This window comes from Malania oleifera, chromosome 2, assembly GCF_029873635.1.
Source record: "Malania oleifera isolate guangnan ecotype guangnan chromosome 2, ASM2987363v1, whole genome shotgun sequence".
In the NCBI taxonomy this organism is placed as follows: domain Eukaryota; kingdom Viridiplantae; phylum Streptophyta; class Magnoliopsida; order Santalales; family Ximeniaceae; genus Malania; species Malania oleifera.
In genome coordinates this window covers 113,878,751-113,899,578 of record NC_080418.1, presented here as the reverse complement: position 1 = coordinate 113,899,578, position 20,828 = coordinate 113,878,751, and the positions used below count along the sequence as shown (strand labels likewise).

General features: G+C 34.8%; 1 protein-coding gene across 1 annotated transcript; it reads left to right on the top strand.

The window, feature by feature from the left end:
• Nucleotides 1–10,312: 10,312 nt before the first annotated feature.
• On the top strand, nt 10,313–16,140 carry LOC131148475 (L-ascorbate oxidase homolog). The gene is made up of 8 exons (XM_058098171.1): nt 10,313–10,843; nt 10,953–11,062; nt 13,504–13,774; nt 14,114–14,216; nt 14,316–14,661; nt 14,773–15,138; nt 15,336–15,414; nt 15,728–16,140. The coding sequence occupies exons 1-8, from the start codon at nt 10,691–10,693 to the stop codon at nt 15,938–15,940; spliced, it is 1,641 nt and encodes a 546-aa protein (XP_057954154.1). The 5' UTR covers nt 10,313–10,690; the 3' UTR covers nt 15,941–16,140.
• Nucleotides 16,141–20,828: the final 4,688 nt, after the last annotated feature.

Genomic DNA, 20,828 nt, shown 5'->3' with positions numbered 1-20,828 from the left:
GATCATTTGTGCTTTCTGAAACTTAAACTTGTTCAAATACTTAACGCACAAATAAGATGATGTGATTTGTCATTATCAAAGCGGGAAAGGACTCAAAAAGTCAACATTTTCTATGTTCAAAAATAGGTCTCTAAGTTCATAATGAATCCTAAGAGCTTCAATCTTCAATATTGAGTATAGACGTACTTACATGAGACTTAACAAGATAAGACTATCTAAGTTCCTAAGTCTTTATGTTGTGAAGCTTTCAGTATCCTTCTGAGCTTTGACCAGTGCTTCAATAAATTTCATGTTCCTCGTGACTTGTAGATTTAAGTTTAAGCTTCAACAAACTTCATCAAGTAAAATCACTTGGCTTCATTAATCACTTGAGTCCTGAAACTGAACTCAAACATGTTTGGTAACCTTGATTTGTTATCATCAAAATGAAATTAAGCCTTGTTAGGCCAACACAAAATCAGTGCCTAAAGCACGACATGAAATCACATGGAATGCCATGTGTTTATCTCATTTAGATTCTCATATAAATCAAAGTGAACTTGAAGTTTAGAATACTATACATTTGCAAGGGGTTGCAAACCAATTACCAAATTCTTTTGCAGATACCAAGGCCATATTAAAATCTCATATACCTGCTGCAAATATTCTAGCACGTATTGATGTCGTTAAAGGACAATAGCCGGCTAATGAACCTAAACCCCAAGCTCTCATTCCAATTTTTGCTTCTTGTTTGTCATAAAAAAAAAAAGGGAGATTGTTGGCCTTACAAGGCTTAACATCTTGTTTTGATGCTACCAAACAAGTACAACTTAACATATTTGGTTAAGTGATGTCATTTCATGATTCAATGATTAAAGCAAGGTCAAGTGTTCAGAACGATTCATGAAAGCTTATATTTCAAGAAGGATGATCAATATGAAGCTTAAAGCATGGATTCAAAAATGGATTCAAAGATAAATTTTGAAGATCATGAGAGCATGAGGATTAAAGAGAAGTTGATGAAAGCTCAAAGAAAGATGAAGCAAGTATAAAGACATTAAGGAATTCAAGAATTGAAAATTTGAAAGAGTCTATATAAAATTTCATATAAGTACTTCAAATAATTTCAATATGGATGCATGAAACTCTTAGGTTAATTTCTTGGACCTAGATACCTTTTAAAATACTTGAAAAATATTTTTATAAGGTCAAAAAGTATTTCAAAGAGGTTAGAATCTATTTTGGAATGAAAAGCACTAAAAAGAGGATTTTCCAAATGCTATTAATTTTTTCACATCCACATTAAAGTGCATTTTTCTCAATCCAAAACTCCTTAATTCAAAAAGTATTCAACGTAAAAGTTGTAGGAATTTCTCTTAGCTTTCTTTTGAAACCAAGAAGTCAAATTTGAAGTTATGTAGAAAAAGTTAGGACAAACAAACTGAAGGGTGCTTGAAGTTGACAGCTTGACAGCCGACTATCCATGTTCTTATAGGCGACTATCAGTGAAATCTGAGGCGCCTATCCATGTTTCAACAGGCGAATGCCACCCTACTGCCCCTTTAAAATAACTAGACAAGTGACTATCCAAAAAGGGACACTCAACTATCATGCAGCAGATTTTAAATCTCTATAACGGAAAAATTTTTTAAATGAGATTGCTTGGAGCTTAAACTTTATGAAAACTTAGGGAATACTCCAAGTCACTTGGGGATCAAGTTACATACTTTTTCAAGTCTATAAATAAGCCTCAAAGATCATTGAATTAAGTACCAAGAATCAAATTCAGCTATCAAACTCTCTCAATTGCTCTCATCATTGAAAGGCTCCCTTGCTCATATCTTGTGCACGAATTCAACTGAGTATTTCTGACATTCAATCTCCAATCTTGTGCTACAAATTCTAAATATTTTAATCATTGAAAGAATTAATCGGTGATATACTCCCTTGAGCTTCAAGTTAAATTCCATATTGTCATTTACTTTGAAGTATATTATTGTGTTGAATTGTTGTACTAATCAGCTCTATTTGAGATCATTCTTTGTACATATATTTGATTTGTATCTTGTAGATATTGACGGTTCAAGGTTATTTGGATCGTTGGCTAAGCATGGGGATATCGCTTAGAGAGGCAGGCTCTAGCCTAATTGAAGGAGTGACCGAACGAGGGTACATCGTTTGGAGAGAGGGGCCCTAGCCTAGTGAAGGAGTGTGTAATCGGTGTTGTTCCGCCTGGTAAAGGAACTAATTTTAATAATCCTTTGGTGGTTTGCCAACGACGAGGACGTACGCTGGGTATAAATTGAACTTCGTAAAAATCCCGGTCTCACTCTCTCTTTCCCTTATTCTTGAATTTCAGCACATATAAACTACGTGGATGATTTAATTTCTTAATCATATATACTACGTATATTTGGAAATCATGTAAACTTAAAGTCTAATTTTGATTTGGGTTGTGGAAAGCGAAAGCGAGTATGTTGGTTAAACCATACTTTGCAGAAACCATAAGGGAGTATGTTACTTGGTTAACACCCAAAGATAAATTTACTAAGAGTTTATTTGAATTCTGAATTTTGGGAAGAGTGTGAATGTTTTGTTGAAAATCACTTTGAGAAAGCTAATTCATTATCAAAAGGATTAAAATTAACCGCAGGGCTTGAATCAAACCTTCATATTTTCAGGGCTGCAAATAAACAAGAGTTGAAATCTTGTATCTTACATATCTTGGTTTGAATATTGTGTTTTGGATAATTGGTTTGGTTGATTGATTACTTAATTGTTTAAATAGTTGTGTTGTGGATTATATAAAAGAAACTAAGTTCTCGTGTGATTAACAAATTAAACAAACAAGTCAAGAATTGGTTAAAAGAAAAAAAAAAAAAAAGAGGTTAAGAAGTCTTAAAAGAAATTAAGGGAAATTTTTAAAATCCAATTCACCCCCCTCCCTCTTGGGACTGCACTTTTGTTTTCAATTGGTATCAGAACCAGGTTATAGAAAATCTTAATTAGTAGCTATAAAAAGATTTTAATGGCTTAGATAGGCGTAGCTCCCTTTGGAGAGGGACAATCTTCAAATAGGCTTCCTATCTTTTGTGGACATAACTACACTTTTTGGAAAAAACGAATGCAAATCTATCTTCAAACTATGAATTGGAAAGCTTGGGAGGTTGTCACAGATGGTGGCCTAATTCCCCTTAAACTAGTAGATGGAAAACAAGTTCCTAAGGAGAAAAATGATATGACAAACTTAGATCATAAGATGCTACAAGTTAATTCTAGTGCTATGAATGTTTTGTATTGTACTTTAAATGCTAATGAATTTAATAGAGTAATGGCTTGCAAATTGGCTAAGGAAATATAGGACAAGCTAGAAGTCATTTACGAAGGCACTATAGATGTTAGGGATAATAGGATTGATATGCTTACAAGAGAATATGAAGCTTTTAAGATGAACCCAGATGAATCTATAACTAGCATGTACACTAGGTTCATTCACATAATAAATTCTCTAAATGCCTTGGGAAAAACATACACTGCCTATGAGATGATTCGAAAAATACTTAGAGGTGTTCCACCTATATGGAAACCTAAAGCTACTACAATAACCAAAGGAAGAAATTTGAAAAATACTTCCTTAGATAAGCTTCTAGGTTTTCTTCTCACATACGAAATGGCAATGAATGAAAGGAGTGGAAAAACCAAAGCCCAAGAATAAATAGACTTCAAAGTCTCAAAAGAAAACTCTAGTAGTGAAGAAGAAATGGATGAAGATGAACTAGCCTTCATATCTAAGAAACTTGCAAAAATCCTTAAAAGGAAAAATAAATTCAAAAGAAGAAACCAAGACTCCGAATCAGAAGAAGAATATATTAGCAAAAATAAATCTAAAAATAAAACTCCTACGTGTTATAATTGCAACAAAGTTGGACATATAAAACCGGAATGTCCACTGCTAAAGAAAAAGTCTAAGAAGAAAAACAAAAAGGCCATGAAAGCCACTACTTGGGATAGTACAAGTAGTTCAAAATATGAATCAAGTGACCAAGAGGTTACTTATACTTGCTTTATGGCTTAGGACGATGAGGAAACCTTCTCATCCAAATCCTTAAATAATTCTTGTAATAATTCATCAAATGAATCCAATGATGAGTGTATGTCATCTTATGATGAATTACAAAATGATTTATTCAAAGTACATAAGATGCTAATCAAAGTAACTAAACAAAACACATCATTGAAAAACAAGATCAATGGAACAATGAAAGAGCTAGAATCAAGTAAGATTGCTGAAAATGATAAAGATACAAAACTCAAGAAAGTAGAAAATAAGTATGATGCTGCAATAAAAGAATTAGAAGCTAAAAATCTTACTGAACAAGAAAAAGACTTGAAAATCAAGAAATCAGAAGGTAAGAATGAAAAGATGATAGAAGACCTTTGATCCCTATCCTCTATGGAATATGAGAAAGATATATATATATATATATATATATATATATATATATATATTTGAATTAGAAGATAAAATCAGAAAATTATCTCAAGAATTAGAGAAATCACTAAAGAAGGTTGATAACAAGAAATATAATGAGATAAATGATCTCAAAAATCAAATTGAAGATAAAGAAAAGATCATTTACAACTTCACAAAAGAAAAGGAAAACTTTGACAAAATAATAGGCTCACAAAGGATGACCTTAAACAAAGAAAGCATTGGATTTAATGGTGTTGAAAATAAAAAGAAAAAGAATCTTTACATGGGTTGTTTTTCAAAAGCATCCAAAGATTATGCTAGCACATCTTCTAATGCCTACACTAACACCATATGCTATCAATGTAAGAAAAAGGGGCATATAAAGTTTGAATGTCCATTTAAAAGAAAGAGTGTGAAGACTAAACAAGTTTGGAGAATTAAAGAAGCATCCTTTATTAAACCAACCAGACCCAAGAAAGTATGGGTACTAAGATGAAAGACTAATTCATAAATGAAAAACTCCATGAATTAAGTCATTCTCCTTTAAAAATTGAGAAAGTAACTTAACTCATGATCAACAAACGAACTAGTTGAAATAGAAAAACTTAAAGATGAGTTTAAGATCTTATTATAACAAACATAAATAACATTGTTGGCCAAAATCATAGGATGATTTTTACAAGGCTTAACTTAATAAAATATTAAGAAAATATCAAATTGAGCTTATTACATAAGTACCTTGATTAAGAAAAAGATATTTGAGAATAAAAGCCTATATGCTACATGCTTACATGCCTATATGATATGTTATATGCTACATGTGTATGACTTGACTTGACTTGACTTATATTGAAAATTTATGACTCACTATGTTGAAAATTTGAGCATGAGATTATTGAGCATAAGCATGAATTTTGATATGAGATTAATTCTTGACCATGCATGCTATTGATGAATCACATGGATAAACTTACTGATCTTTATATTGATATCTATGAGTTATGAAAGATATAATAGTTATATTGGTATCCATGAGCTATGCATGATGTGATATTGGCTTTAGTATCTATAAAGTACTTTGGTATCCATGAATATTTTAATTGATTTCAAAATTTAAAAGCTCACTTGGTATCACAATCTAAAAGTTCAATTTGTCTTTTGAGCATGACAAAGTATTATTATATCTATGAGCATGGTATGACATTAATGATATTAGCATGATATTGATATTTGATACATGATTTGAATCAATGTTTTGAAACATGGGATGATAAAAGCATAATTGGTAACAAAACTGAATGTATTGAATTCAGGGGGAGTGTTATGACTTATTGCTTATATTATGATCGTTTCCCTATTAATAAATTGGAATCATAAATTAATAAAAATTTTAAATTGATATCATGAATGCAATTTTAAATTGGTATCATAAAATCAACAATTGGTATCTTGAATAATGTCAAAGGGGGGGGGGGAGTTGTTAGTAAAGATGTTACAACTCACATACATGACTATTAAAACACACTACACATGCTATTTTGAAAAATAATAAATTGAGTGTGTTCATATGTTTGATGATATGCTCGGAATATGATTTTATTTGAACTTAATCATTTTTCTCTTTTTGATTGATGTCAAAAGGGGGAGAAGTTTTAAGAAAAAATTGAGCATGGTATTGCAAAAATTGAACATGAACATAATATATATCAAAAGGAGGAGAAGTATTTGATATTGATTGATAAACTTGAACTTGAATGAAGTGATGAGCATGATTGTAAAAGAGTTTTTGAAAATAATATTGATCTTGTGAATATTGTTAAGATGATGCTTATTAAAAGGAGTAGTTTTTTTAAGCCTCACTCCAATTTTTACTTCTTGTTTGTCATCATCAAAAAAAGAGAGATTTTTTGCCTTACAAGGCTTAACATCTTATTTTGATGCTAACAAACAAGTAGAACTTAACATATTTGGTTAAGTGATGTCATTTTAGGAATCAATGATGAAAGCAAGGTCAAGTGTTTAGAAGGATTTATGAAAGCTTATATTTCAAAAGAAGGATGATCAATATGAAGCTTAAAGCAAGGATTCAAAAATGGATTTTAAAGATAAAGCTTGAAGATCATGAGAGCATGAGGATCAAAGAGAGCTTGACGAAAGCTCAAAGAAAGATGAAGTAAGTATAAAGACCTCAAGTAATTCAAGAATTGAAAATTTGAAAGAGTCTATAGGAAATTTCATGTAAGTACTTCAAATAATTTCAATATGGATGCATGAAACTCTTAGGTTAATTTATTGGATCTAGATACTTTTTAACATACTTGGAAAATATTTTTATAAGGTCAAAAATTATTTCAAAAAGGTTAGAATCTTTTTTGGAATGAAAAGCACCAAAAAGAAGATTTTCCAAATGTTGTTAATTTTTCTACATCCACATTGAGGTGCATTTCTCTCTATCAAACACTCCTTAATTTAAAAAGTTTTAAACATGAAAGTTGTAGGATTTTCTCGTAGCTTTCGTTTGACACCAAGAACGTCGAATTTGAAGTTATGTAGAAAACGTTAGGAAAAAAAAACTGAAGGGTGCTCGAAATTGATAGCTTAATAGCCGACTGTCCATGTTCTTATAGGTGACTGTCAGTGAAATTTGAGGCACCTATCTGTGTTTTGACAGGCAACTATCACCCTGCTGCCCCTTTAAAATAACTAGATAGAAGACTATCCAAAAAGGGACACTCAATTATCATGCGGCAGATTTTAAATTTCTATAATGGACAAATTTTTTAAATGAGATTGCTTGGAGCTTAAACTTTGTGAAAACTTGGGGAATACTCCTGAGGCTTACTTACATACTTTTTCAAGTCTATAAGTAAGCCTCAAAGATCATTGAATTAATTACCAAGAATCAAATTCAGCTATCAAACTCTCTCAACTGGTCTCATCATTGAAAGACTTTCTTGCTCATATCTTATGCACGAATTCAACTGAGTATTGCTGACATTCAATCACCAATATTGTGTTACAAATTCTAAATCTTTCAATCATTGAAAGAATTAATCGGTGATAAACTCCCTTGAACTTCAAGTTAAATTCCATATTGTTATTTACTTTGAAGTATATTATAGTGCTGAATTATTGTACTAATCAGCTCTATTTGAGAGCATTCTTTGTATATCTATTTGATTTGTATCTTGTAGATATTGACAGTTCAAGATTATTTAGATCGTTGGCTAAGCATGGGGATATCTCTTAGAGAAGTGGACTCTAGCATTATTGAAGGAGTGACCGAACGAGGGTACATCGTTTGGAGAGGCAGACTCTAGCCTACTGAAGGAGTGTGTAAGCGGTGTTGTTCCACCAGGTAAAGGAACTGATTTTAGTAATCCTTTGATGGTTTTCCAAAGGCGAGGACATAGGTTGGGTATAAGCCGAACCTCGTAAAAATCTCAGTCTCACTCTTTATTTCCCTTATTCTTTAATTTCAGCATATATAAATTGCATTGATGATTTAATTTCTTAATCATATATACTACGTATATTTGGAAATCATGTAAACTTAAAGTCTAATTTTGATTTGGGTTGTGGAAACCGAAAGGGAGTACGTTGGTTAAACCATACTTTACCGAAACCATAAAGGAGTATGTTACTTGGTTAACACCGAAAGATAAATTTATTAAGAGTTTATTTGAATTCTGAATTTTGGGAAAAGTGTGAATTTTTTGTTGAAAATTATTTTGAGAAAGCTAATTCATTATCAAAAGGATTGAAATTAACCACAGGGCTTGAATAAAACCATCATATTTTCGGAGGGTCAAATAAATAAGAGCTGAAATCTTGTATCTTACATATCTTGGTTTGAATATTATGTTTTGGATAATTGGTTTGGTTGATTGATTACTTGATTGTTTAAATAGAAGTGTTGTATCTTACATATCTTACATATCTGGAATCACTTTCAGATTCTTAATTGGGCTAACAGTCGCTGAATGACTGAGCATGCATTTTATGGACATAGTAACAGCATACCTACATGGATCGTTGGATAATGAAATTTATATGAAAATTCTTGAAGGAAAAATTGCCTAAAGCAAAACCCAGAAATGTGTATTTAATTAAACTCTAACATTCTTTATAAGGATTAGAGCAATCTGGACGCATGTGGTGCAACCAATTAAGTGAGTAACTTGTGAAAGAAGGATTCATTAATGATCCAATTTGTCAATGCATTTTTATTAGAAGATCAGAATCCTAATTTACTATAATTGTTATTTATGTTGATGATTTGAATTTAATTAGGACTCCTGAAGAGCTCACTAAAGTTGCTAATTATTTAATGGCGGAATTCGAAATGAAAGATTTAGGAAAAACAAAATATTGTCTTGGCCTACAGATTGAACATGTAAATGGCGAAATTCTTGTTCATCAATCTAAATATACCAAAAAGGTGTTAAGGCAATTCTACATGGACAACATTCATCTTTTGGGATCTCCAATAATGGTGCGATCACTTAATGTTAAGAAGGATCCATTTCGACATCATAATGAGGGGGAGGAATTACTTGTTCCGAAAGTATCATATTTAAGTGCTATCAGCTCTTTAATGTATTTGGTCAATCATACAAGACCCGAAATTGCATTTTATTTGTAAATCTACTAGTAAGATATAGTTCTGCTCCTACTAAGCGACACTAGAATGGAATTAAGCATATTCTACGCTATTTGAAAGGTACATCTGATTCGGGTCAGTTCTACTCATTTGATTCCAAATCTTAACTAGTAGGATGTGTAAATGCTGGATATCTCTGTGATCCTCACAATGCTAAATCTCAAACTGGATTTGTATTTCTTTACAGAAAAACTATTATATCTTGGAAATCAGTCAAGCAAACGATTACAGTAACATCCTCCAATCATTCTAAAATACTAGTTATCCATTAAACTAGTAGAAAATGCGTGCGACTCAGATCAATGATTTCTCGTATTTAAGCAAATTGTGGTCTTCAATCAATCAAGGATATTCCAACAGTTTTATATGAAGACAACGATGCATGTATAACTCAATTAAGAGGAGGATATATAAAAAGGTGGCATAACAAAGCATATCTCTCCAAAATTCTCCTATACACATGAACTCTAGAAGAATGATGATATAAATGTTTAGCATATCCGATCAAGTGATAATCTAACAAATTTGTTCACCAAAACTTTGCTACTTCAACATTCATGAAATTGGTTCATCTCATTGAAATAAGACATCTTAAAGATTTTAACAAAGAAGTCATCCAAGGGGGAGTGTTATGAAAGATATGAATGTCGTCCCATCTTCCCCCCTTCGTTGTTCACCCACAATAAATACTTATCTATCCTTACTGCCCTATAAAAGGGCACCCTCCCCTTTTCAATTGAATACATATTGAATGCTTGAATACATATTGCATGCTTAAAGTAAGTAGCATATAGAAAGGATTAGGGAAGATGAGAGATAGAAAGAAGAGAGTTATTTTGTACAATATTATTTCCAAATCATCTTATAATTCCTCTCAAAATAATAAAGTTTTTTATCTCATCCGACCGTGGAGTATGCGTAGTTAAACCACTTAAAATTTCTATCTCATTTTTATTTATTTTTCTATATCTATGCGTAGTTAAACCACTTAAAATTTCTATCTCATTTCTATTTATTTTTCTATATCTTTTGTAACAAATAGGTATATATTATATAATTACTAAATAAAGGGTTTAAGATACGTATTTAGTTTGGGTAAGTTAATCACATAAATGGCATCCAACCGAGTGAGTCATGCATTCCGTGTGGACCAAGGGCGGCCTTAGTATGAATTCCTGATGAAAGCTGTACAGTACAGCTCATGCCTTGGGATGGGTTGGGTTTTGCAGCGTATTCTTAATTATATTACAAAGAAGGGCCCATTCCATAAGCCAGATCTATCTACCCTCTGCGCATCCTTTGTCTCTTTCCAGCACCGACTTCCCTGACAGTAGATCACTACACTCCACGCTACAGGGATAAAGGCTCCCAGCCATAACTAAAGCTGTTTAAAAAGAAGTGAAGAACCAAAGCTCCAAGAAGCCAGAAAAAGGGAGGGATATAATAACGCTTCTCTTTTCTTATTTTTTTGTTCAGTATATTTCCACTTGCACCTCAGAGTTGAGAGTCGCATTCTTTCCATTTTTCAGTTCAGAAATACTACACTACTCTTCAGGATTTTTTGGAAGAAGAAGATGAAAATGACACAAACGGGGAGTTGCAAGAGCATGTGTTGGCTCCTGCTGGAATTCTTACTGGTGGCCTGCATCAGTGGGGAAGACCCTTATAGGTTTTATACATGGAATGTTACTTACGGTGACATATACCCGCTGGGGGTTAAGCAACAGGTACATTTCAGTTGCTTTTTCTTTTTTCCTTTTTCCACTGTTTGGCTTAGCAGAAAAGAAAAGTGGAGTTCAGAATCATTGCATGAAGTATTTGTGTGGAAAATGGCAGGGGATATTGATAAATGGACAGTTTCCCGGGCCTCAGATTGAGTCGGTAACCAATGATAACTTGATTATCAGTGTTTTCAACAGCTTGGACGAACCTTTTCTCCTCTCTTGGTTAGTACTCTTTCTCATGAAATTCCTAAGACACTGCGGTTATCATCTTTCTTCGTGTTTCTTTTTAGATTATGAAATGCCGTTTTACCGATGCAGTTCTTAGTTGGGAGTTTTTTTTTTGTATAGTTCATTCATCATTAAAAGGCACTTTCTGTTGTGGAGAATGAAGTGCCATAGTCCTTGGATGTGCTCAGTTACTTAGATCTATGTGCCTACCTATATAGCTCCATCGATCCCCACATTTTTTTGTGTATTATGGGTTGTTCAATACATATATTCTTATGATAAGAATGCAAGAAAATTTCTTTGGAGTGACATGGTTTTGGTGATTATGAGCGAAATAGTTCATAACGGGACTGTTTTCTCGTTAATAGTAACATTATTATTGTGGAATTGAGGCCGGTAGTAAATTAGGGAGTCACTTGGCCATCCCAATTTAGGGCTCCCAATATGGATAAACCGGCAGCATGTCACATGCCCAAATCATCGAACAGTGGGGAAAGAAGGGCACCTGAAACCATGTTCTTCTGGAGAAAACTCGCACAGGAAAGCCTAACATTTACTATGCATCAATGGACTTTGCTTTTTTCATTTTAGCATTTTTCATGCAAGTGGGACTCACCGGGAAGATAATACGGCTGCCGCAAATGCAAAATGTGGATACATGTGGTTCGCTTGCTTGAAAAATGCTAATAGAATAAGACAGGTGTGTTGTAGTTCGTAAGCGATTCCCCGTTCTGCGCTAGTCTTTTTCATTGTTTTGACAGCAACATTTTTAACTTAAGAAAAAGACTGCAAGCTTTAACCATTAGGCATACACTACTTAATTTGAAATTGGTCCTTCTAATTGAAGGACCACTCAACCAACAAGCTCAAGTCTTTTGATGAGGTTAGATGAGGGTCCTAGAATGGTCACCCTCCCTCAAATACGAGCCTGTTGGGGTTGAAGTCGAAGTTGAAGTTGAAGTTGAACAACAATCTGCGATTCTGCATGGCTTCTTTCATATGGTCAGGGTCTAGCATCACATTCTTTTTACATTTAATAAGTAGTAACATTAAAGGAAGAAAGGTGGACGAGGAAGAGGAGAAATCAAATTTAATGGCTCCAACAATGATGCCTATTTAGGACTTATGACATTAGTATGGTTGAAAGGAGTTGGGTTTCCAAGCTATTGGGGCATTAGGTCTGGCCATTCATTACTTGGCAGGTGATGTGGCCCCACTCAAAGCCCCTAAATTGAGATGGCCAATTTACCCTTAATGTAGATGAGGCCCATTTAGATTAGAAAATACTAATGCTTTGTTTGGGAACATGAAATTGGTTCTTGGATTTGCTGTTGTACGGATTTGGACTGGATGTAGTAAAATTTTGTTTGGCTTTGTTAAAACTTGATATACATTGTTGTCCACAATTTAATAGCTTAAGCTTTTAGGTAAAGTAGTAGTCTAACATGGTATCAAAGCTGGTTACTAGGAAGCTCTGGGTTCTAATCTCATCGCCTGCATTTATTCTATGGTATTTAAAAATTTATTATGTGTTTATCTCTCCACATGCTGTCAGGCTGCAGGTGTGGGGGAGTGTTAAAGCTTGATATACATTGTTGACTCACAACCTAGTAGTTTAAGCTTTTAAGTAAAGTGGTAGTCTAACAAGCATAACTTGCTCTTCATCCAAATCAACAATTCCAAATCAAATAATCAAAATCCATGCTCCTAATTGCAATGTAAAGATGTTCTGGAGTCTTGTGTGCTGAATGTTTCAGCTGAGCTGATTAATGTAACTCATGAGTGGTTTTTATCCTTCAACATATGTCAGTTGGGACCATGTTCAACAATGAGAGCACTTCACTCATTTTGAAAGCAAAAACCAGAATTGATTGTGACCCTTAAAAGCAAGGAAAATGATTTCAAAATTCCAAAAAAATAATATATAATTAATATCAATCAAAATATCCTAAAACTATCTTCTCTATTATTGGAATTTTTATGCAACATGACTGAAATTCTGCTTCTTCTTTTTCCCTCAGCATTATTATAAGCATAACATGGCTAAAATTCCTGGAATGGAAAATTTCATTTTGTTTCTCCATTTGGACCAGACCATATAGAATTTAATTGTGCATATTCCTTCTCCAGATTTGCATGAGAAAATGAAACAGTGCCAATTTGGTTATTGTTATGCTGGATGGACCTAGTTTAACCTTTTCTCACAAACAGAGAAGTCCTTCTGAGCTTAAGATTAATAATTGGTCAAGTGGATGGATAGTATAAGCAAAATCTGTTTGGCTAGCATGTACACATTAGTTTTTGCATTCATAAGTTTTGTATTGATTGTGTTTATCACGTAGCAAAAACTATTAAAGTGTGAAGGGGATGTGAATTATTAGTTTTGCAATCAATCAATGGTCAGGCTGATGGTTTAATCACTTGAATGTTGACAGGAATGGGATACAGCAGAGAAGGAACTCATGGCAGGATGGAGTCTATGGAACTAACTGTCCAATCCCACCAGGGAAGAATTTCACTTACGTTCTCCAAGTCAAGGATCAAATTGGTAGCTACTTCTACTTTCCTTCTCTTGCCTTTCACAAGGCTGCAGGAGGTTACGGTGGCATCAAAATTGCTAGCCGCTCAGTAATTCCTGTCCCATTCCCTCCTCCTGCTGGAGATTACACCATATTGGCCGGTGATTGGTTCAAGCAAAATCACACTGTAAGCAGCCTGCTTAGAACAATTTCTATTTACCCATCCCGGATTGTTATATAGAGGGCAGACCTTGGATCAACAGTAAGGTTGCTCCTTTGTGACTGGTTGGTCATGGGTTCGAGTCCAAAGAAACATTCTCTCTACATAAAATTAGGGGTAAGGTTGCGTACATTGTGACAACCCTCCCCTTACTCTCGCGAAGCGGAGAGCCTTATGGCCTCGGGACACCCTTTTTTAATCCCAATTTCTTATATTACTTGGTGAAAAAGAAAAAATGAAAGGTGTACATATTCTTTAGCACTGTTTGACGTATGAATAATATACATGTACCAATGGCTTTGACAGGATTTGAAGGCAATTTTAGACAATGGACATGATCTTCCCTTCCCAGATGGGCTTCTTATCAATGGTCGTGGATCAAACGGGTATACATTCACAGTTGATCAAGGTAACTGATAATGATTGACATTTTGAACTTTGGAAAATTTTCATATTTAAGGTGTTGATGTTGTGTATAATTTGTTTTTCTGTGGAACTTGTTGGGCAGGTAAGACTTGCAGGTTTCGGATATCAAATGTTGGCCTTACAACATCAATCAATTTCAGAATCCAAGGACACAAGATGCTGTTGGTGGAGGTGGAGGGAACTCACACCCTTCAGAACACCTACTCTTCTCTTGACATTCATCTGGGGCAGTCTTACTCTGTTTTGGTCACAGCTGACCAACCCCCTGAAGATTACTATATTGTCATTTCTACGCGTTTCACGTCCCAAGTCCTCACGACAACCTCCATTCTGCATTACAGTAACTCTGCAGGAAAAGTGTCTGGTCCTCCCCCTGGTGGGCCAACAATTGAGATTGACTGGTCTGTGGAACAGGCCCGATCAATCAGGTATTTCCTATTATTTATTGCGTCTCTTGGTAAACTAACCTCATAATTGTATTTCCTTGGACATTTCCCATTGTGTCTTATGTATTCTGTCAATACTATATTCTAAACCAGGCGGAATCAGACAGCAAGTGGACCAAGACCTAATCCCCAAGGCTCCTACCATTATGGAATGATTAACACAACTCGCACAATTAGGCTTGCAAACAGTGCTCCAGTGATCAACGAGAAGCAGAGGTATGCTGTTAATAGTGTGTCCTTCATCCCAGCTGACACACCGCTTAAACTTGCTGACAACTTCAAGATCCCGGGAGTTTTCTCCCTCGGAAGCATCCCAGACAGCCCCACTGGTGGCGGCACATACCTCCAGACGTCTGTCATGTCTGCTGATTTCCGAGCTTATGTTGAGATTGTGTTTGAGAACTCAGAAAGCACGGTGCAGTCATGGCACATTGATGGTCATAACTTCTTTGTTGTTGGGTAAGTTCTTCTGGCTCCTTATTTTCTTCATAGCTCGCCTGAATTCATCAACTGATATTAGTACTCTTTTAAATGGCGCCATAACATATCCAACGAAGGAAAAGCTTGATGGAATTGAATTTGCAATTCCCTTGTTCTGTGAGAGGGAGATATTTGTTTGCTTAGTTCTAAAATTATGTACAATGTGATATGATCAGGATGGATGGAGGGCAGTGGACTTCTGCCAGCAGACTAAATTACAACCTAAGGGACACAGTATCACGCTGCACGGTTCAGGTACATCGAGTCAGCCTAAACTTATTTGTTTATGCAGTTACATTGTACATATTTCAGAAAATCAATGGATTAATCGACAAAAAATTCTCATATTCCACACAAATTCCAAAATAACGACCCATAAAGTGTATTTATACATTGGTTTCATCTATCAAGCAGCTGTTAAATCCTAAATGCAAAGCTATTCCCTATCATGGACAGTTTGCAGCCATGCTCATCTATAATGGGAAATCCTTGCGTTTATCGAGATTATAAGGGGAAAAAAAAAAGAAGTGTGTTTCTGATTCTGTTGCTGTATTCAATGCGAGTGCAGGTGTATCCCAACTCATGGACTGCAATTTACATGCCTCTTGACAATGTGGGAATGTGGAATGTAAGGTCTGAGAACTGGGCGCGCCAATACCTGGGTCAGCAGTTCTATCTTCGTGTGTATTCCCCTGCCAATTCATGGAGAGACGAATTTCCCATCCCAAAGAATGCTCTTCTTTGTGGTCGTGCATTGGGCCATACAACTCGGCTCCTATAATTCTGTAAACCAATATGACTGAGTGATGGTCACGAAGGGGTGGCTGGTTTTTTTCTACCGAAATAGGATAAGGGTGTTTTTCTTTAAATATATTATTACGTATTTACACAATTACATGCAAGAATTGTTGCATGATTTGTTACGTTGTTAGCTTGTAGAATCAAGTTTTTTTTATGGAACCTAGTCTTTTTCCTTCTTCATTTTCTTTTCTTCCTTCTATTTGAAACATATATTTTTCTTACCACGCATATAAATGTAAGCATAAGCTTAATAAAGAAGTTGGATCTGTGCATTTCCCAAGTATCATCATTGACTAATCCACTAATAAAACAACTACAACATCAACTCCAGAAAGCATTCTTATAGAATTATTATCAATATTCAAAAAAAAAAAAATTTATCATGATTTCAATGCATCTAACAAAGTATAAGCTCGTATTTTGAACATGATTATTTAACACAGCTACAAAAAAATATTATCCGTAAATGACACGATATTCATCATGTTTATTTAGCATAAGTTAATTTGGTATAGTGAAATTTTCCCTCATTTGTGTTTTCCATTGGAGTGACTTTTAGTATCCTTTGCAATTGCTAAGTTTTTATAAAAATCACTATAGGGTTGCTTCATAAAAGGCAGCGCTAGAAGATGTTCAAAAATTATTGTAGATTAGCCACTTTGGTTGCTAATTAAATTAATAGTCACTGATCCATCTACTTAGTCCAATGTGGATTGTGAAACATAATCTTACTTTCCTTCCCTCTAGTTTTTACTTCTTTAGGTAATTGTACAACCAACAAAATTGGAATCCTATATTCTTATTTTTGCAAATGGTGGGAAGAGGTCTATTAGAAATTTAGTTTACGCTCTGAAAATGTATGAGAAGTGGTCGGGTCAAAAAATCAGTGAGACAAAGTCAGCGTTATTCCTTTCGAAATACATCACTCCTGCTCGAAAGCGTGGTTTATTGAGAATCATGGATTTCATGGAAGGTAAATTCCCAGTTACATATTTGGGTGCGCCTTTAGTGTTTGGAAAATTGACTTCTAGGACATTGGAGCCTCTTGTGGAGAAGATTAGGAAAAAAATTGCAGGGTGAAAATCTAAGTTACTCTCGCAAGGTGAAAGATTGATTTTATTAAGACATGTGTTGTCTAGCATGCCTATTCATTTGATGTCTGTTATTAAGGTTACGCAAGTCACTTTTTCTCACATTAACTCTCTTCTTTCTAATTTTTTATGGGGAGAGGTGAAAGATAAAAGGAAGATTCATTGGCGCTCTTAGGGGAAAATTTGCAAACCTACCTTGAAATGGGGCCTGGGCCTAAGAGATCTTAAAGAAGTTTGGAAATCTCTTCTCATGAAATTTGCCTTTAGATTGCTCATTTCTAACAACTTGTGGGCAAGTTTTTTCAGGGCTAAATATTGTAAGAATGATCATTTATTAATAAGGAAGGGAAGACCAAATGACTCTCAGTTCTGGAAATCAATTATGATTACCATTCCAGAAGTTATGGATAATGTTAAAATTTTGGTGAGAGGTGGGAACTCTTCTTTTTGGTTCGATAGGTGGCTATCATTAGGCCCGTTATCTGTGAGCACTGAGGATATTTTGAATAAGAAACTGCGTATTAAGGATTGCTGGCTAAATAATAATTGGAACTCTGATTTAGTTCTGGAATTGGTTGGTGCCAACAAAATAAGGGAAATTTTGCACCAGGTGCCGGCGGGTAAAAGTTGGCAGGATATTTTTGTCTAGAAACCTGCCCTTGACGGTAATTTTTCTACCAAAAACGGCTTGGAAGGCAGTGAGGAGAAGAAGTGATAATTTTGTGTGGAATGACTTGTTTTGGCATTCTTTATTACCCAGAAGAATCTCAATGTGTTTATGGAGAGCTTGGTTTAGATGTTTGGCGGTAGATGATAGAATTCAGGCCAAAGGAATATTAATGGCTTCGTCTTGTGATTACTGCGTTCAGAGAAGCCAAGAAAACATTGATCATATTTTTTCTTTAGGTGAGGTGGCTTTAGAGGTTTGGCGTTAGGCTAGTGTGGCGTTGGGGATTCCTTTCTAATGATCCCTTCCCTAGAAAAATAAAATGGCAAATTGGTTTCACTATGCTCAAAAATCGTCTATTAAATGTATTTTAATCGGGTTGATTCCATATTTGATTACGTGGTGCCTCTTGAATCGAAGATGTAAAGCGAGAATGGAAGGAGTTTATCAAAGTGCATATCAGATATGGAGAAATGTTCAATTCTGGGTTAGTTTTATAGCTAAGAGCACCAATTCTTTTAAAAAACTAAAGAAGTCAAACATTAAGATTTTGAATAAGTTTCATATTAAGCATCACAAAGTTTGTGACAGGCCTGGAAAAATTATTTCTTTGGTTAAACCTCCAGTAGGGTGGATCAAACTTAATTATGATGGGAGTTATAGGGGCAATTCGGGTACTTCAGGAGGTGGAGGAATTATTCTGGATTGTCATGGCATGGTAAAAGTGGTTTTTTCAAGGTATTTTGGCAATGGTACGAATAATAGTGCGGAACTAAAAGCAATCAGGGAAAGAATTCGTTTGTATAAACGTTTGCATTATTTTAATGTGATTATTGAAAGTGATTTGCGAATTGTAGTTGATTGACTTTAGAAAGGTAAATGTACTTTGTGGTATCTTTGGGAATTTTGGGAGAAGCTCGTGGTGGAGCTAGAAGGACTGAACGTCATGGTGATGCATCAATATAGGGAAGGCAATAGTGAGACTGATTTTCTTGCTAAAAAAGGAGAAATGGGAATCAATGTAATTTACGAAGAATAACACCTTCTACCATGTTATCTGAAAGGTATTCTTCGGATGGATAGGTGGGGTCTCATTTCCGTTCGTCAGTAGTTCATCTCTAGAGTTTCGTTTGGTGTATTTTGTTTTGATTTTGGTTGTGTTTCTTTTCTTATCTTCTTTGTTAGTTATGTTTAGTCTTGTTGACCTAGTTTGGTTGGTTGCTGGTGTTGGTTTTTTAGGAGGGTTTTTCTATACTCTCCCTTTTGTTTTATCTTGTAACCAATGTATTCCCCCGCCGAAAGTGAGGGTATATTAAAAAATAAATGGAGGTGCCGCCTTCTTTTCATTAAAAAAAGAAAAAAAGCTCTAGCTGACTCATACTATAACGCCCTAGACCCGTCACGTGGGGCCCAGAGTGTTAAGAGATCAACACACGTCCCTGATACCAATAACGCAGCAGAAAATAATAATAAAATAACCTCGAACAAAATATACTAGAGTTCTAAATTTAAACATCAATAGATTCATAACATATGGTCATGTACTTTAGTTTACAAACATGGATAAAATATAAAGAAACATAAAACTAAATAGGTTTGTTCCAATTTCACTCACAAAACTACCCCGCCCTAGAGCTACCTAACATCGATCACCTGGATAACCTGAAAAGATTTAACATATGTCGAGATGAGACACCTCTCAGTAAGGAAGAAAATAGTTTACTGTTGACCTTATAGGTCACGCCCGGTTTTGATAATGACAAATACTTATGTATTTAATGAATATTTAGCTCATGTGTAGGTCTATATTAGCAAATACATTGATAGCACGTGAAAGCTTAAGGCTTGAAGACTAGTTCATGTTTTTTAGTTGTAATATATATATTCAGTGGTGAAATTGGTCTGCAATAGTAATTAGGACATTTGGTTTGTAATAAGCACACACGACACATGCATGGTTTATTATGTAAGCTCAAACCAAAATATGAACTAAAAGTGACCTTAGAATGACCTTAGGGTTTACCCTTTGGTCAACCGACACCGAACTTTTTCGGTGTCTTCAAAATCGGACATAAATGACCATAAGACACACAAATTTGCACCTATGTTTGATAGACACTTGATTAGGGTTTGTGTGATGCATAACAGGACCGAAATGCACACATTGTGCACTTTCGATCGACCGGCCAAGGCAATTCATTTTGCCCTGGTTCACCGAAATAGACCTAGGTCAACAGTTGACCAAGGTCCTGGTTGACCGAAAAATTGCAGTTCAAAAAACTCCAGTTGACCGAAACCCCATGAGTCAATAATTTGACCATCTGGTCGACCAAGAAAAAAATGGGGGTTGAAAGATACTCTAGAAAAAGGGGTTGAAAGATACTCCAATGTGAGAAGTTGAAAAAACTTCATTAATGGAGGTGAAAGATACTCCCAATGGTAGGGAATTCCTCAGCTGGAAGGGTACAGTACAACCACACATTTAAATCAGTGTGGGTACATAGATAGTCGACTAGCAGGAGTAATGAAACCACTGGCGAAATAATAGACTAGATGGGGGCAGTCAGACTATATACTAGATACTTGACAAATGCCTGCACGAATAGGGCATTGTTGGAGATATTAGTGCACAACCCGTGCCACAGGGTAAATAGGAAAAACATGTTATGACAAGCTGGTAGTTGTTCTAATATTCATAAGCATTATTTAAATACTAGAATGTGCAAATAAATCTTATATATTGCAATATTGTGAAGAAATGTTTTACATATATATATATATATATGAGTTTTATTCAAATGTGCATATGTGGTCACACACTGTTGTAACACTTTCTTCCTTACTGAGAGGTGTCTCACCCCATTATATAACCTTTGTTTTCAGGTCCATCAGGACGTCGGTCCTAGTTGCTTAAGGGACTTGGAGAATTGTTTTTGGTTGTAGCATATGTAAGTGGTTTATGTGTATATTGAACTTAGTTTGAATATCTCTTCTGGGGTTGTATTATTAGGATATGTTCTAAGTCGGCATAAATGTGTTTGAGGATACAAAAGTAAACTCTGGTATATGTCTATTAGAAATCTCGATGAATGTTTATGTTTTTTCACAAC

Excerpts from the sequence above, each read along its gene's own strand:
- LOC131148475 (XM_058098171.1), top strand. The coding sequence starts at position 10,691 with ATGAAAATGACACAAACGGGGAGTTGCAAGAGCATGTGTTGGCTCCTG. Across the intron at positions 10,844-10,952 it reads CGCTGGGGGTTAAGCAACAG|GGGATATTGATAAATGGACA; the intron begins GTACATTTCAGT and ends GGAAAATGGCAG. Across the intron at positions 14,217-14,315 it reads TACATTCACAGTTGATCAAG|GTAAGACTTGCAGGTTTCGG; the intron begins GTAACTGATAAT and ends CTTGTTGGGCAG.